General features: G+C 36.2%; 1 protein-coding gene and 1 pseudogene across 1 annotated transcript; one reads left to right on the top strand and one right to left on the bottom strand.

The window, feature by feature from the left end:
- The first annotated feature begins 4345 nt into the window (after positions 1-4345).
- Positions 4346-7103, top strand: LOC147514534 (uncharacterized). Its single transcript, XM_086592615.1, has 3 exons — positions 4346-5075; positions 5212-5735; positions 6915-7103. Exons 1-3 carry the CDS (start codon positions 4346-4348, stop codon positions 7101-7103), a joined length of 1443 nt encoding a protein of 480 aa, XP_086448741.1.
- Positions 7104-16687: 9584 nt separating this feature from the next.
- On the bottom strand, positions 16688-18125 carry LOC147514533 (L-type lectin-domain containing receptor kinase SIT1 pseudogene; annotated as a pseudogene).
- Positions 18126-18919: the final 794 nt, after the last annotated feature.

Raw genomic sequence — 18919 nt, 5'->3', positions numbered from 1 at the left:
GAACCAGAAACCAGATTTTTCCTAATATCAGGAACATAAAGAACATCCTTCAAATTAAGAACATTTCCAGAAGTTAACTTCAATTCAAATTAACAGTCCCTTTTCCTTCAACTCTAGAAGCAGATGAGTTACCCATGAACAGGCTTTCTCCTTCTCCCAGAAGAGTGAAGGACGCAAATGCACTTTTAGTGCCACAGATGTGTTTGATAGCCCCAGTGTCTACCCACCAATCAGTCATGTTACTCACCAAATTAACCTCAGTTACCACAGCAGAAAAGTTACCATCCTAAACTACATTTGCTTGTGCCTTATCTTTCTTCCCATCATTTGGACCTATTTTGAATTTACAGTCCGGGTCTATATGACCTCGTGATCCGCACACATAGCAATGAATTTTAGGATTGTAAGGTTTCTTTTTGAAGTGAGGTTGGGACTATTTATTTTTGTTCACATATGGTTTCTTTTTGGCTTGGAATTTAGACGACTTAGACTTAGAAGAACTAGCAACGTTACCTTCAACCAGGTTAGCCTTAGCCTTCATATATGAAGTCTCCACATTGATTTCAGCCTTCCTGTTATCCTCCTCGATCCGAAGGTTGACGATCAGATCTTCTAAGGTCATCTATTTCTTCTTATGTTTAAGACTGTTTTTGTACTCCTTCCACGAAGAAGGGAGTTTCTCAATGATGGAAGCAACCTAGAAACCTTTGCAAATTTTATAACCTTCCTGGAAAATCTCATGAATAATTATTTGCAGCTCCTCCACTTGAGAAACAACAGATTTCCCATCTTCCATCTTAAATTCCAGAAACTTTTCTACAAGAAACTTTTTCGAACCTGCATCTTCAGTAGCATACTTCTTATCAAGTAAATTCCACAACTCTGTAGCAGTCGTACACACAACATAAACATCATACAATTCAAGAGAAAGACAATCAATTATGTAATTTCACCATAAATAATCCTTATTTTCCCATCTTTCCACACCACCAGAATGACCAGATTCTTCTTCATTGTCATTTGAAATGGGTTTCTCAGTCGAAATCCATTCAACTAGTTTCAGATTAGTCAGATAAAAATGCATTTTCATCTGCCAGCGCTTGAAATTTCTGCCATAAAAAATCTCAGGTTTGACAGACTTAGCACTAGGTTTCTCCATTTCAGCAGTATAAAGAACAAACGAGCACAAATACAATACTAGATAATAAATTTTTTTCGTCTTAAGATTGTATTTAACTAGTACTGAAAATAGTAATAAGAATGCAAATAAAACTTATCACTGAGGATTGTGCTCGTCACAATTTCCTTAAGATGAAAAACGCCGCCGGTATGGATGGTGCCAGCATCAAGCGCACGCCTCCCAGATACAACAATGGAAGAACAAGTCACCAGCAAACGACCTGCCCTGTAGGAACTCTCAGTACTCCAGACATTATTTTTGGAAGAGGATAGCTGTTTGAAATCAGCGTGTCTTCTAAAACAGAAAGACCTTTCTTTTTATATAACTTGCACTCGCAACTGAAAGCGAGAATCACTCTCGTGCATCAAGGCACGACTCTGCTGGCAAGTTTTAATATGGAGAGAAAAGTGGATCTCGTTGACTCGACCAGATAAGGAAAGAAGTGGAAACAGTTTTTTGGAAATAAGGAGAAAGAGTTTTGGAAAGAAGACCAAAAGATATTTTCCGCAAAAACAAGCCCAATACTCGCACCCACGCGAAGCCCAAATCGGTGGATTTGCACCCCCCCCCCCCCTGCGCGCGCCATGCACTAAGATTTTCTGGAGCTCCCACCTCTCGAGAGCCCTCAAACCAAGGTGGCCTTGTGTGCGCGCAAGCACTTCCTTATATCTGTCTACACTATCCCTCCATAAGGACACAAACCAATAGAAACTTAAGAGACTTAAGTTTAGTAACCAATGTGGGACTAAAGCCCCCCACATTAGAGAGTAGTAGAGACATAAGGTCATGGGTTCAAACCCATGAGGACACAATTTCATTCAAGATTCCAATATGGTCAGCAAAGTGAAAGCCACTTCTCCTGGTAAAGCAGAAGTTCTAGCAACAGAGTTACTAGTAAAGTTTCCAATGCAGATGACGTAACGGAAGCGATATATAAAGTTCATAAAAACATAAAAGAGATAAATTAAAACATAAGTTTATTAATAATATTGAAGAGTTGATTACGTATAATTTTCGTCCATAAAACTCTTTATATAGAAAACTCCTTGAAATTATCTTAAATTAGAAACCTACTAAAATACTAAAAAATATTTTCCTAATCTATCTATATCATAATAGTAACCTTCTAAGACTACTAAAACCCATAAACTAGACTTCTAGACACTTCTAAATTAGGCTTAAAAAATAAAAACGAAAATTACTTGTTTTTAGTAAATTTGGATTTACTAAAAATAATTAGACAATTATTTCGACCAAATATGATCAAAACACTAAGTGGTGACGAAAGAGATGAATAACATAGAAAAGTAGTGAAAAAAGTGATGGTGATTAAGAGAATTATGAGATTGTACATTTCGGTTGCCTACGTACCCAAATTATCGATGGGATCAAGTCTCAAGAGCGTAATTCTTTATGAAAAATAGTTTTGTATTTATATGTGTAGAATAGAGATTTCTTGTAATTCAAATAATTGTAATGAAGTATGACTCTTAGTTGATGATTATCTCTTTGCTAAGTAACGGATCTGAACATAAATTAATATACGTAAATGGCAAGCCATGTGGTTAGGGTTCAGACTTAGACACATGAGTTAATGGGCCTATACATTGATCCATGATATTGCAAATTGGGTTTTAGTCCTGTCGATTAAACGAATAAAGTTGAGATCCCTACCAATGAACGTTTGCCACATAGGTGGGGGTCGAAACACCGCCCCCTCTTTGGCATGTGAACAAAGTTCATATGGCAAAGAAGAGAGAAGAAAATTAGCGAGGAAAAGTAATGAGAAAAAAAATAAGCAGAATGAATAACAAGGGGTTATATGAATTTAAACGAATAGATATATGTGAAAATGTAATGTCGATAAATATGATAAATATGCATGAATCAATGTAAACTAAATAACTTGGGAGGCTGAATATTAATATGATTAATATGAATGTAGGCAAAATAAGAAATATTCAAAACATAACATAAAAAATGTAAACTAGAAATATAGAAAGGATTGGAAAAAATGGGAGGGTGGCGAAAAATAGACCCAAATGACGGTATTTGGCATGGAACATATTGTGGGAATGACTTTGTAGGCAATAAGAAATCCAACGTCCCGCCACATGCAAGTAAGGACTCTAACCGATTATGAACTGAGTCCAACCGAGTTACACTGATTCTGAACCGAGTCTGTCCGAGTTACACTGACTTGGCTCCTTCTTCTTCACAATTTTGCTTGGGTAAGTGTATTACAATTGTATATAATAAACACCAGGGTTTCTTATGTTTTGTTTAATTTGTGTTAGGGTTTGAGATCTGCGGTAGCCGGTTTGAGATCTGAACTGAAAAGGGAATGAACTTTAGGAAGAAGACAACTTTGCAACTTTATATTTTAGTTTATTCTCAGTGTGATGGCAGTGCCTGCCTAAGGTGGTAGAGTATCCCAAAATTACGGCCATCCAGAGTATTTTCGGTGAGTTTTAGGCCTACTCCGATTAGATTTAGGCCATTTTCTAGTTGTTTAAGATGATGAATTCTGATCCTAGTAGCTAATTAACTCGATCACTTCCTTCCACCTTCTCCGAAATTGCCTATTTCAACTGAATTTCAAGTCTTGTTCTTCTGTATAAAGTTTGGAGTGGAGGTGCATCTTTTTTAGGTGTGTTTATATCAATGGTGAATTGGGTTACAAGTGACGCTAATACCATTGAGATACATAACGCTCTATTGAAAGGAAACTAGGTCTTGATTCGCTGATTTCTTGTGTGTTAGTTAGGGATGAATTGCTGAAAAGAGATTTTTTCCATTGATAGCTGGGCTCTTTCTTGTGGTGAAGTGTTAGTCCTATTCCGGGTTTTATGAGCTGGTAGAAGAATATCACTTAATGATGATCTCGCTGAAGTACTTTTCAGATGCAGTGATCCATATTCAGTTTTATGTATAACTTCTCGATGAGCCTTTTGGAGGGTGATAAGAAAGTGATTGAATGTCTTTATCTTCTGGGTTTGTGAATTCAATTGTGAACTACAATTTGATTCTTTCTGTTATTATCGGAGTTCATATGGTTTCGTCTTTGTTTTCTTCAAGGAGGATTGAAGTTGTATAAGTGTGAGTTAGTTGGGTTCTGTACGCTTTCCTGAAGAAGTCATGATTACATCCTGAAACTATCGGGGAATGGGATCTTCAGAGGCCATTCATAGTGTTTTAGCTTTAGTTAAGAAGTTTGATCCTGATGTTTTATTTTTAGTAGAGACTAAATTATTATATAAGAAGTTGAAGTATGTACAGAAAAAGCTTAAGTATCCTCAAGTTTTTGTAGTTGATCATGTTGGAAGAAGTGAAGGCCTTGATGTTCTCTATAAGGATACCATTTCTTTCTCAGTGGTGGATGGGAACAAAAATGCCATCTCTGGTACGTTTTTAAATTACCTCTCGAATGTTTCATGGCATGTATATTTTATATATGGAGATCCTGTTGCTCATAAACATATTGTTGTTTGGAACTATTTAAGATATTTGAGAAATGTTCTTTCTGGGCCTTGGTTGATTCTGGGTGACTTTAATGCCATTTCTAGTTTGTCTGAAAAGGAGGGTGGGAATCCCACACCCTTTAGGTATATTGATGATTTTGTTTCCCCGATAAAGGATCTTGAGATGGCTGATCTTGGCTATTATGGTTCTGCTTTTACTTGGTCTAATAATAGATTAGGGGCTGCTAATATAAAGGAGAGGATTGATCGTGTTGTTGCTATTGCTGAGTGGTTAAATCTCTTTCCTCTGGTTTCTATGGATCATGTCACTACTCCTTCTTTTGATCATGTTGCCTTAGTTGTTTATGTTTCTGGGAAGTTTGATAATGACCCTAAACCCTTTAGGTTTCATGAGATGTGGACTAAAGATGGAGGTGATTCAACATTGTTGGCAAACTCATGTTCATGGGTCTCCTTCATTTAATCTGAACTCTAAACTTGTTGAGCTGCAATCCTCTTTGAGGGTTTGGAACAAAACTTATTTTGAAAATATTTTTTCTCAAATTAAAGAGGTTGAATCTGCTCTCTCTTCTCTTCTGGTTGGCCTGGTTTCTGATCTCGTGCTGGCGGAGATTAGAATTATAAAGGAGCATATCTTGGAGTTGTACAAAAAGGAGGAATCGTATTGGAAGCAGCACTCAAATACTTCTATGGTTCTGGAGGCTGATAACAATACTAAATTCTTCCATTCTAATGCTAGTTTCAGAAGCAGAAGGAATAGTATTGACAAAATTCATAATGAAGTAGGTCTTTGGGTTACTTCTAGACTAGAAGTTGCACAAGTGTTCATTTCATCTTTCGAGGATACTTTTAGACCTCCACCAAATCCAGCTCTTCTACCCTCCCTTGATATCATCCTAGATTTGTTTGAACCTTGTATCTCTATCTCTGAAAATGTTTCTCTAACTAGATGTCCATTTAGAACTAAGATTAGAAAGGTGGTGAAGAGTATGGGTGGTTTGAAAGCTCTTGGGCATGATGACTTTCCTACATTACAGAGTATGGATGGTACAATATTTTTTCAATACTGGCATGTTTGGAATATACCTCAATCAAACTTACATTTATTTGATTCCTAAGATTATTGATTGCCCCTCAAATACTTCTCATTATAGACCTATTAGCCTCTGTAATGTCTCTTACAAGGTTATTTCTAAGATCCTTGCAAATAGGCTGAGAAGTTTAATGCCCAAGTTTATATCACCTAATCAAGGGGCTTTTGCTCCCAAAAGATCTATTGGGGATAATATAGGAGTGGTTCATGAGATTGTACGTAAAATATAAAAGGCTAAAAAGAATAAATTGGGTTTGTTTGCTTTTAAAGTTGATATGTCGAAAGCTTATAATCGAGTTGATTGGGGAGCTCTTCTTGCTATCATGGTTAAACTGGGTTTCTCGAGCAAGTGGATAAGTCTAGTGGAATTATGCATATCTACAGTGAAGTATAATGTCTTGTTGAATGGGTCCCACCTTAGGACTATCACACCTTTGGGGGGACTTAGACAAGGGGATCCCTTGTCCCCCTATCTCTTCATCATTCTCATCGAGGCCTTGTCAAGACTTCTTCTTCAGGCCCAAGCTACACAATATATTTCTAGCATTAAGATCTCGAGGAGGGCACCTAGTGTTTCACATATGCTCTATGCTGACGATCTAATTATTTTTGGAAAAACTTCCCCTTTTGAAGTTCACAAAATCAAAAAGATTATGGACCTTTATTATAATTCCACTGGTCAGATGGTGAATTTGGATAAGTTCAGTGTTCTTTTTAGTAGATGTACTTCTCAAGACATCCAAGAAGTTGTAATGCATACCCTTCAGGTGAGACCTATGTCTGTGAGAGATAAATACTTGGGTTCTCCCATTATTTTCTCGACATAAAAAATCTAGGACTTCAGCTTTCTTTTGGATAAGGTACGAGGGGCTGTCTCAAATTGGCAAGGAAAACTGCTTTCACAGGCAAGTAAAACTACCCTAGTTAAGGCTGTTGCATAGGCAAAACCTATTTACTCCATGTCTGCCTTTTATCTACCTCTTGATATCACCTCTAAAATGGATAAAGCTTGTCGTAATTTCTGGTGAAATGATGCTGATAGTAATGCTATTCATTTATGCACCTAGGAAAAGTTATGTATACCTAAAGCTGATTGGGGTTAGGGCTAAGAGATTCTCATATCTTTAATCTAGCTATGCTCTGTAAACTATTATGGAAGGTTGTCTCTAAGAAATCTTTATGGAGTGATCTTATGTTTGCCAAATATGAGAAATATCTGACTCTTCATAATCATGTTGACCCCTCCTCTGGGGTGTCTCCTATATGCAGAGGTTTACAAAAAGTTAAGAGATTTGTAGAGTTGGGGGCTATCTGGAGCATTGGGGATGGTGCTTCTGTGAAATTCTGAACTGATCAATGGATTAAGGTGATGGATAAACCATGCTCTCTGATTGACATGGTTGTGCCTCTGCCACCTTTGGTGGATCTTAATCTTCTTGTTAATGAGTTCATTAATCCTAATAGTTCTTGGGATTGTGTGGGACTCAGTGCTCTGGTTCCTAGTCTAGTTCTAAACTCTATTGTGAGTATCAGTGCTAGGCCATCTTCTTCAGATAAGTTGATGTGGAACCCTGCAGTTAATGGAAGATTTTTTGTGAAATTTGCGTTCAATTATATTAGAAAGTTGGAAAGTAATCTTGGCTAGTGTTCTTCTGCTCAATAATCATATGATTTTATGATTATTTGGAAGTTGAATATTCCTTCAAGAGTGAAGCTTTTTCTATGGAAAATTGCAAACAATATCTTATCTACTAGAGCTACTCTTGAGCAGCACCATGTTCCTGTGGATAACTGTTGTGTTTTCTGCAATAATCATGTTGAGGACTTCCAACATCTCTTTTTTACTTGCCCTTGGACTACAAGGCTTTGGTTATCCTCTTGGCTGGATTTAAGGGTGGATTGTGATGCTTTTGTAACACAAAACTGGTTTAATTACTTTAGAAGTAGAGATAGCAATTATGAACATTTATCTCTATATGTTTTCTCTCTTATGTATAATATATGGTGGCATCGAAATAAGTGTAGGTTTAGTTTTATGAAACCTAACTTTATCTCTGTCTTAGAGAAAACTTTCTCTACTTGGAAAGAGTGGATGACTGTAGATAGTGACCTATCTCACATCTCTGTTATTTTACCTTGCACAGAGGAGAATTGGGTTGGTCCTCCCTTCGGAAAGGTTAAAGTTAATTACACTTGTTTGTTTATGTGTGCTAAGAAAACAAGTGTGTCTGCTGTGATTATTAGAGACTGGAATAGAGGACGTATTGTTGCTGCTACGCAACAGAGTAGAGTTTTATCAAATAAAGAAGCACATTTGTTAGTAGCTGAGTTTGCAATGAACTTGGCTAGGCAGAATCATCTATTGGAAGCTACTTTTGAAGGGACCAGTAAAGAAGTTACTAGGATTCTGACGGAGCCTGAAAAGAATTCAAATTGAACCTAGAATGCTATTCTAAAAAACACTCGTGCCTCTTTAAGTTCTTTTTCGTTTTTTGGTTTTAGAACCATTTCTGTAACGAAACTCTTGGCCAATGAGTTTGGCTAACTGGGCTAGATCATATGGACCAAAGTACGTTTATATGTATTCTCCAGATACTATTATGCATGTTTTAATATAAATATATCTATGAAGATTTTATCAAAAAAAGAAAATAATAACTCTAATTAAGTTTTTATTTTTATTTTTTTTTCTTCGATAAAAACTCTAATTAAGTTGGTTTGCATATACGTAGACTTAAATAACACATGCGAATATTTTATTAGCTTTGGAAGGGAATTGACTAATGGCCATTGGATAATAGGAACATGCCCAGCATACATGCAAACAAGGTTTTTGAAAAAAGACGTGTGGGACCAAGCTTGGTAATGAAACACATGACGACAAAATAAAAAGAACTAGTGTAAAAAGTGAACAAACAAAGTGTACTGAATGAAGGACTTAGAAATAATGTCAGAATTGCAGTTTACACACATGCAAGAGAAAATTAATGTTGGAAATGTCATTAAAGGAGTGTCAGTAACGTAATAACAGTAGAAAGTAAAAGAGAAACTCTTAATATGTACAGAAACACGGATGATTTTTTGCATTTGAATTAAATGGAAGGGTAAAAGAGTAATAACAAGAGATTAATTAGTTTAAGTATGAATTGGAATTTAAGAGAACAGAACATGTGCGTGAGCTAACATGAAGACATGGATCCTATATTAACAAGAAAACTGGAATTGGACTGCACATAGCACTTGGATTACGAACAATAATAGGATAACAAGAGAGCCATTACCAAAGGATCGAAACCATATGAATTTGGACAAAAACGCATTGTATATACTTAGATCGAAAAACCGGAGCAAAACATTAGAAGTCGATCAAGTGATTTGCAAGAATTTGAACGAAAAATAAACTAAGTATAAAAAAGAAACGAGTGAGTGGGATGACGATCATGGAATTTGAGAGATGGAAAGAAGGTGGTAGATATAGTGAAGACATGAGGTCGCGACGAACATCAATAGAGGAAATACAAAAACTATTAGTGCTCGAGAAAGTTGAGTTGGACGAAGTCGATGATTTTGAGACGAAAGAAGAAAAAGATGAAGTTATAATGGCTTATTCCCAATTAATGTGTGCGAAGGCAATTCTGTTGATCAAAGAAATTGCATAATTATTAGAGTGGTGGCAAATTGCACCGGGACAATTACCAATTCTGTTATTGTTAATTTTGACAAGAGCGGACCGTTTATGAGATGAATATAATAGAAGGTTCGGGGCTCAAGAATTATTTGCGTTGATAAATCCGAAAGTCGTATTTACTAAAGGATATATAAAATTATTTTCTGTCAATTGTCTTACGGACGATTCACAATGTTTCATTTGCACGTACGTGATCTTGGCCGAGTCGCTCATTTAAATCTTTCATCATCGTGTTATTTTTCTCTACCTCTTTTTGCACATGTTTAAGTTCCTGATCTTTGGTCGTCACGAGTAACTTCAATTCTATCACCTTTGTTTTTAAGCGTTTGTGTTCTTCCATTATATCGTAGGTTTTCCCAAATTCATCATAAGATCTCCGCTCTGCCTCTCGATTAAATATTTGTTTTCTTTTTCTAACTCTCAATTGATTTCGCTTAACGCTTTATTTTATTTCACCAATTTTAGGTTAAGTATCTTCACCTTTTTTTATTTCTTATAACGCATTGAGATCATTCGAAGCGAAATTTTTCTTCACGGATTTTTTATGAATTTATTTCGCTCGTAATACCGTCGTTTCAACCTGCAGCAGAAAGAAAATTAGTTTTTCGTCAATCTTTCAGACTTAACAAAAATTTTAAAATAACTGATAAAAAAGAACTATCAAACATTTTTCATGCTGTCGAAAATCATGGACACCGCTTTGTCATATTCTCTGAAAACGGATTTGACACCACTAATCTAATACCAATTGATGTAATGAAAATGATATAAAAAGTTTATTAAAACATAAAAGAGATAAATTAAAACATAAATTTATTGATAATATTGAAGAGTTGATTATGTACAATTTTCGTCCATAAAACTATTTATTTTAGAGAACTCCTTGAAATCATCTTAGAAATAAACCTACTAAAACACTAAGAAACATTTTCCTAATCTATCTATATCATAACAATAATCTTGTAAGACTACTAAAACCCATAAACTATACTTCTAGACACTTCTAAATTAGGATTAAAGAATAAAAACGAAAATTACTTATTTTTAGTAAACTTAGATTTACTAAACAAAATTAGACAGTAACCAGCTCTATATTCTACATCAGCGAAAGCAATGCCAGGAAACCATTTTGGAAGGAGATGCCAAAACTATAATCTAAGTTCGTGGAGACAGAGCTAAAGCATCCTCCTGGACTTGGAAGTAAGCACTCTTATACATTTCTTCTGTTTCAATCAAGTAGCTTCAATTCTCATTTGTTTATATTTACTCCCATAACCTTGTAATATTTTATGTTCACACTTGCAAAATAGGCATGGAATACAGAGTTTTCTCTTGAAGTGTAAGTTTGTAATGGCTTTTTAGACCAATTTCTAAATAATGAATGAATTATGGAGCCCGTGAGTTTCTCACCGGTTTTTACCATCAAAAAATAAATAAATAGTTCCTAAACATAAGATGGTGACTTGTCAAAATCTTGAAAAGAATGTGTACGTAGGCATAGGCATGGCATATTCTTTAAAAGTTTAAAGTGATGTGATTCACTGATTCCTCTACAAACTAACTGATCGGTAAAATCTAACTTGAATGTACTTTCTAGTGAAGTTGTGATTCCTCCCCCACATTATTTCACAAGAAAGATCAACACATGAAGAGCTATGGAGTTATGAACACATGATGTTGCATTGTTAGTAGGCCAATGGTGATTATCAGACATGTACTTGGATATATCTATAAGAACAAATTCACGAATATCCAAAAGATGACACCATTTTGGCAATGTTGTACTTACCCATAACAAGACCCACACAATCATTGCTCAAGCAACCAAGGCCGAAAATATCGGTCGATTTTTCGAAAAATCGCCGATATATATCGTTTTTTCAGCCATCCGACTTCGAAAAATCCGAAATTTCGGCTCCGAAAATTTGATATTTTTTTAACCGATATATATCGGTAAAACCGATATAAAGATATATATCAGCGATATATTTCGACATATTCCGATATATTCGATATATATCGTTTGACTTGGTTGGACAGTTTGACTTTTAACCGATTTTGTTGACTGTTGACCGATATATCCCGATATATATCGTTATATATCGGCGATATTTCCGATATATTCCGATTTTTCGTTTTTTTTTAATTTTATCACCAAAATAGGCAAAAACGATTTATCTCTCCGACATATCGATATATCCGATATATATCTTTTTTTGGCCCCTCCGATATATCCTAATATCCCGAAATATTTGGCCTTGCAAGCAACTGCATACAGTTTAGATGGAAGATGCTTATAAGATGAGATAAAAAATTAAATAAAAGTAAATAACCAAATTAACCTACAATATGTTACTAACTCACTATCTAAGAATACTGAATACAGCTAAGCAACTCATCAATTAATCATTCCAAAATAAATAATGAAAACGGAGCGAGAAATTAAAGGTTCAAAAACTCCACACACAAAAAAAAAGGGAAAAAGACCGGATTTTTATTTGGAAACATGAAATGGTCCTATATAAATGTGTGATGTGTGTGTGGGCATATTGCAAGGAGTTTACTATGGATGCATCTTGCGCTGTTTATAATCTCAGAGATGAGATGTCACACCATTGTCTCTTCAGCTTTCTTCTTGTTTGTAATAATTTAACACTGCCTACAAGTTATTTGTTGGGTTTAGTCATGGTTGGATATCATATCGGCTAATCCTAATTAGTACACCATCACATTATCGATATGAAGGAAAATGATTAAATGATATGTCTCCCTCCCATCAATAACTAGAAACTCGCCTCATATATCAAATTGTGAGGAGTAATTTGAAGTATCAAGTGACAAATTCACTAAGCTGGAAGGATACTAATGATGGAAATGCGTCGTTTAACACCACAGTCATGAGATTAATTTCGCAAAATCAGGACACTTTTGTGTGATCATGTAATAATTAGAAAATACCTTGGTGGTAAAATGTGGATAACATTATTATATTGCAGTCATTGGAAGGAGCTAAGCTAGGATAAACTAAGAAACTGACTGCTCAATGTATTTGAGTTTAAGCTTATTCCAGAGTGAACCAGGCTCCAATTTTAGCGAAAAAGAGAGAGAGAGTGAACCAAGCTCCAAATCTCGGTCACATTCGTCGGATTAATACGACATATATAGCTCAACTATGAACTTTTATGTAAATGTACGATACTGCACCAAACCTCATTCTGTCAGACAACTGAATATGGCTGTGAATACGTCCATATACATTCGTTTTAGGAACATACACTTATTTGCCAAATTGCGTAGAAGCAAAAACAAAAACGTCCATATACATTCGTTTTAGGAACATACACTTATTTGCCAAATTGCATACAAGCAAAAACAATTAAGTGTATGTTCCTAAAACGAATATATATGTACGTATTCACAGCCATATATATTCAGTTGTGGGTGTGTTTGTGCGACCCCTTTTCTAGAATTGACATTTTTTAACCGTAAAATGTAGGTCATAGCATTGTCACCAAGTACGGGATAGGTTTTTAACGGGAAGTTTAATAAAAGTTTATTACAGGTTTAAAACAAAAAGCTCAACAAAATGATGAAAAAAAAATCTGATGGTTGTTAGTCTTGAGAGGGAGTTTGAGTTATCTGCTCGTCAGAAAGCAGTCATTGGATGCTTGCAGTCGGAACATGCAAACAAATTTCTACTTGCTATTCCGATAGAGAGACTCGGACATCATATGTCACAGGTGGAGTATCGTGCCATTCTCCGATATCGTCTTATGATTCCTCTGTACTCTGATGGTAGTCTTTACCCTGTATGCAAAAAAAGTATATTAAATGCTTATGGGGACCATGCATCACATTGTAGACATTTTTCGGGTTTTAAATACCGACATGATCATGTTAGAGATATTTTGTGTGATGCATTTTGGAGGGCTGGAGTACAAGTAAAGAAAAAAGCTCCTGTTAACTTTCTCACTGATCCAAATGAGGGCAGATTGACACTTCGCCCTGCGGATGTCTTGATCTACAGTTGGTCTGAAGGAAAACATGCATGTGTTGATGTAACTGGAGTCTCTCTATTGGTAGGGTTGGGGAATGATGGCTTTGAGGTGGGAAAAGCAGCTAAGAGAGCAACAACAAGAAAGATGGAGAAGCATGAGGAAGCTTGCAGGGCTAACCAATATTGTTTAATTTCGTTTAGTTTCGACACTTTTGGTTTCTTGGAAAAACAGTCTGTTGAGCTCCTCAAGCGACTTTAGAAAGTTATTGACAGTAACGTTATGACAACTGGTTCTAACGAGTTTGTTTTTAGAAGGATGGGATTTGATATTCAGAAAGGACTTGCGGCGCAGCTTGTTGCACGCTTGTCCTAATCATTTGTAAAATTCGTTATCATTATGAATACAAATCTCATTAAAAAAAAAAAAAAAACCGTAAAAGAACGTTGGCAAAATAAATGGGTATAAAACGTAAAAAACCCAATAAAAACGGGAAAAAAATAATAATTATAGACATAGGAATTTTGTTTGTCTATGATTGAAAGAAATCACAAATGAAAATGTAGCAAAATTTAAACTAAAAGTTTTAAAAATCGTCATTTTATAAGTGATATTTAAAAATTTCTTATCTCAACACTACAAGACAAATTAACAAGTACCAATTGAAACAATTTTAGAAGTTGCAATTTCATAAAGAATGTAGAAAAAAAGAATATGGAAGTTTTCGATAATAAATTATATAATTTTTTAAAATAGAAATATAAAAGTTTAAAACTGGATATTTTGAAAATATCATAATAAACGCACTTAAAACGTTTAAAACGAGTTTTAATCGTTAAATACTGGTTTTAAATGAAATCTCGGGTTTTAAACAAATATAAAACTCATTTTCATCTTCTCAGATTTTAAACGAGTTTTTTTAAAAAAACGAAGTACTTGGTGACAATGGGACATAGTAGTGGAGATGTTGGGGTGTGTGTGGAGCAAAATTAATCCCACACCGTCCACATTGGAGTTCACAATAAAGTATATAACTGAATTGGAGACTTGAACTAGTGCCAAAGCCTTTTAAGAAAAACTTCACACCTTGAGTAGAACAATGTTGCTAAGTGGCCTATAATAAAGTGTATGTTGTTTTAAAACTCATTTTTGGTGACGCTTAATAACAATTGCAACTCTTTTTATTATTTGGATCATAATATACATTCTCATTAAGTTACAATGCATTACGCACCTACTATTTTTATTTATTTATTGGTAAGCCTGTTTTAAATGAGATCAGTAACTCTTTGATGTTGGCGGGGTTTAAGCCCTAGACCTCTGGTATCATCACCCAAAGGTTTTACCGATTTTACTAGTCGGTATCTGCACTACACATACTATTTCTAAGTATCAAAATGAAAAATGAATATATTCTCATTAGTGAGACAGGTGTTTAGGGGCGACTCAAGACAATTGGAGGCCTTAAGCAAAATTCGAATGATCAATTAATGCAAGAAGTTTTTGGTTGGAGAAGGGCGAGAGAAATGTTGGAGAAAATAAAGTAAGAGAAACAAAGAGTCTATTTAGAACTAAAGTAATTTCTAGTTTTTATTTAACTATTAAAAGAGTGGGCTGAAAAGCAATAATGGGTTGAAAACAATAGTAAGCTAAATTATACTGGGGCCCTTAGACTGTGGGGACCTAAACAACTGTTTATTTGGCTATAGGGCAACCCTGCAGGTGTTGGTGTTAGCATTCCACTTACCGGCCCATTGCGAGCCTAAAACTCTGTCGTGTGTTAATACTAGGATATGCCCGTGCCTACAACCCGCGAGACCTCGACGCACCTGCCACGCTACCCCCGACAACTTGTCGCTACCCGAAAGACGAAACAACTCGTCACGCCCGGCATAGCGTATGTCGCTTTCGGCTGAAAACAACTCGTCAGCAAGACAATGCCAGCCCAATTGCCTATTATCCATAAGCCCAATAACATCAAATGGGTCAGCCAATTGTGCAGTACCATGTCAAATTTGGAGCCCCAACAGTTTATAAACTCAGTCGCAATTGTTGACTTTTGGCTGATTTTTGGATGCATACCCCCACTATTACAATTTTTTTTTAATTGAGTCAACACTTGACAAAATTTTTATGGGCTGAATCTTTTATAGGCTTGGAAACATGAGTATGAGCTCAATTAAAAAAAATATGATAATAATGGGGGTAGGCATGGGGTCCTTAAGGGCCGTAGGCATGGGCCTATCCGGCGGCTATAATTCATCCTCACAAGTTGTGACTTGGCAGATCCAAGTGTTTTAAGAGTTTGTACAATTTTGTTAAACTAAATCAGTACCATGGAATCTATCCAAAAAGCAACCAAAAGTCAACAATTGCGTCTGAACTTATAAACTGTTGGGCCTCCAAATTTGACATGGTGTTAGCCCAAATTTGATTTGGTTTTGGCGCCATTTGCTGTTGTTTTTAGCCGAAGCCGGGCGCCAATATACTTTTTGTGCCGGGCGCGACGAAGTTGTTTTCGTCGCGCCGGTGCGCATATGCCTTGGCGCGTAACGGCAAATCGAAGCGTCGGTAAGCGCCCCAGCGCGTTGAGGTCTCACAACCCATAAAAGATTCAACCCATAAAATTTTTGTCCAATGTTGATTATTTTGTGTGGGGGTGGGTGAGGTGAGAAAAACTGTTTAACCCACCCCATAAAAGCTTTTTAATTCACCCTCCATGAGTTTTGAGTGGCTATGGTTAGGGAGTGTGTCGAGCACGTCTCACCTTATCACGTGGAATCTGTCCTCCCACTCCTTTCTGTTTTGTTAGATAGATAAATCGAGAAAAATAAAATAAAAATGATAAATAGAAATGCATACATCCTGAGTATCTAAGTGTCAGTGTAGTAATTTTGCAAGTCCATTTAGTTTTTTTGCTTGTTTTCTTTTCATAGGCAAAGTTTTTATTTTTTATTTTTGCTTGAATTCATAGGTAAAATATGTTACGGTTGATTACAACTTTGAAGAAGTTTGCTCTACTATTGAGGTGCGGCGGCACGAATACCACATGGATGTCGTCATAATTATGACGTGGCGACCAGGTAAGGATGTGTCCGTAAAGAATTTGGATTGATAATTAAAGCGCAAAAACCAACAAAAAAGACGGCATCGGCTCGCTGCATCCACCAGAACACGTTTAACGTTGACGTGACAGCCTATTCTATCGACAAGTGGCTCATGATCCGTGTCCTCTTCTTGGTAGTCTTAGGAGTCCATTTTTGCTGCAATTTCGGTGAGGCTTAGTTTGCTTCCAGCCCAATGGAAACATAACACGTGTCCATCTAACTAAACAAAAAATACTTTAAAAATTGGAACCGTTCCTAGTTGTTTTTCTTCCTATTATGCCCTCTCCTTCCCTTTTGCCTCTGCAATTCAATAGTCCATAGACCCACCTCTTTCTTTGGGCGCATCAATGGGTGGAATTAAAGGGCATACTCAATCCAGACTTGCATCTGTTGTCCACTAATTAGGCTTAGATTCTTGTAATTGCCACCAGTACGATCGAGATAGTACTTTGCAGGAGCAGATATGGCTGACCTTAAGTTATTTAGATCAATACCAACATGGTTATCATTTATGTCACCAAACTCTTTGTTAACGATAGTATCAAGCTCCACAGCAACAACATGATTGGATGGATCCCCATTACTGGTGTAATTGAAAAGGCCGAGATATTGGGTTGGTAGAGCTCCTGGTAGGCTTCTTGATGGTGCAATAACAAAGCAAATACCGGGACCACTTAAATCACTATATTTGGGGACAATTGCAAACACAAAAGTAGTAGAGAAGGAAAGAGTGCTACCATTTGATGACAGGTTCTTGAACTGAAATGGTTTCGGATGGAAGGCATGACTTGTCATTGTCAGTTGGGTGATGTTGGTTAGCCTCAAGAGGCCGCTCCCTGTGATCCCCGCTTGGCCGTCAAGGCTCAAATTAGCATTTTTGAAGCCGTTGTAAATAAAACCATGTTCTTCTAAGGCAGTTGCAACGCTACCGGCTAAGAAAAACAACCAAACGAACCTAGGAAACATGTTTGAATGTCAAGTCCTCTTACAGCATTGTGAGCCCCTTTTACGAGAAAAATTTCACTCGACGACGATGAGCGAAAAGTCTCCAGCACATCTCCATCAGAGTACTCTCTCTATCACATCTCCACCTATGAGTACTCTTCAATTATTGATTAACTATAGTTAATAAAAATCTAATCAATTCCAAGATTTATTCCATTCTCTCCAAATCAGTTTTTTTTTTTTTCTCACATCCATTTTTATTTCTTTCTGCAAAATGAAAAATCACAAATAAAATTGTTACTTTCCTTCCTCTGTATTGAAAAAGATAATAAATTCCAATATGTAGTCTGTTACTTTACAGTGCGTTGTTACGGTGACAATGACCACCAATGAAGAGGATGGAGCCATTATATGTAATTTATGAATCTTCCAGAAAAACCGAAGTTTCTACGTGAACTCTATAGGAGAGATCAAGGGCATAATAGGAAGAAAAACAACTAGGAACGGTTCCAATTTTTAAAGTATTTTTTGTTTAGTTAGATGGACACGTGTTATGTTTCCATTGGGCTGGAAGCAAACTAAGCCTCACCGAAATTGCAGCAAAAATGGACTCGTAGTCTTAGTCACCAGGATAACGATTCACAGCACATGGTGCTAGTTTTTAGAGATTACATGTAAAATGAGTAATTTTGTACTGCACCCTTTGTATTTTTCGGTGTTCTTGAGACACCACACGTCCACACACTAGTATACTTTGGGATATTAATTTTGATTTTAAACCTGTAGTTATTGGTCAAACACCACTGAAGCTCAACATAGTTAGTGTTCATTTACCTGTTTTTTTAAGGTATTTGTTACTGCCGGACCCAATTTGTGTTGGGCTGACTCAAAAAAAAAAAAAAAAAAAACGATTATTACAAGTGTGTCATTGGTTTCAAAAAATCTAAAAAAAAAAAAAAAATTACAAGATGCCATTGATTCCCAAAAATTGAATTGAAACCCCAAAACTTAAATGACCCGCCAGTCGTTTGGACTAAGTCCCAAACGACTTGGCCACACCGTCAAGAGCCCAAAACATATAACTTTGAATTTTTTCAGTTTGAATTCAAAACAAACGATACGCTCCCAAAACGATGTGGCCATGCCATTTGGGATTTGGACTTATAAAAAAATTGCCACACCGTTTGGACTAAGTCTCCAACAGTATGGTCATACTGTTTGGACTTAGTTCAAAACAATGTGGCCATGTCGTTTGGGATTTGAACTTTGAAAAAAAATTTAAAGTTTTATTTTTTGGGCTCTTGACCGGTGTGGCAGGGTCGTTTGGAATAAGTCCCAAACGGTGTGGCCAAGTCGTTTGGGACTTAGTCCAAATGACCTGGCCGGGTCGTTTGGACTAAGTCCCAAACGGTGTGGCCAAGTCGTTAAG

This window comes from Coptis chinensis, chromosome 2 (genome assembly GCF_015680905.1).
Source record: "Coptis chinensis isolate HL-2020 chromosome 2, ASM1568090v1, whole genome shotgun sequence".
Taxonomy (NCBI): domain Eukaryota; kingdom Viridiplantae; phylum Streptophyta; class Magnoliopsida; order Ranunculales; family Ranunculaceae; genus Coptis; species Coptis chinensis.
This window is presented reverse-complemented; position numbering and strand designations above follow the sequence as displayed.

Excerpts from the sequence above, each read along its gene's own strand:
- LOC147514534 (XM_086592615.1), top strand. The coding sequence starts at position 4,346 with ATGGGATCTTCAGAGGCCATTCATAGTGTTTTAGCTTTAGTTAAGAAG. Across the intron at positions 5,076-5,211 it reads GATGTGGACTAAAGATGGAG|AGGTTGAATCTGCTCTCTCT; the intron begins GTGATTCAACAT and ends CTCAAATTAAAG. Across the intron at positions 5,736-6,914 it reads TATTTTTTCAATACTGGCAT|GTTGTCTCTAAGAAATCTTT; the intron begins GTTTGGAATATA and ends CTATTATGGAAG.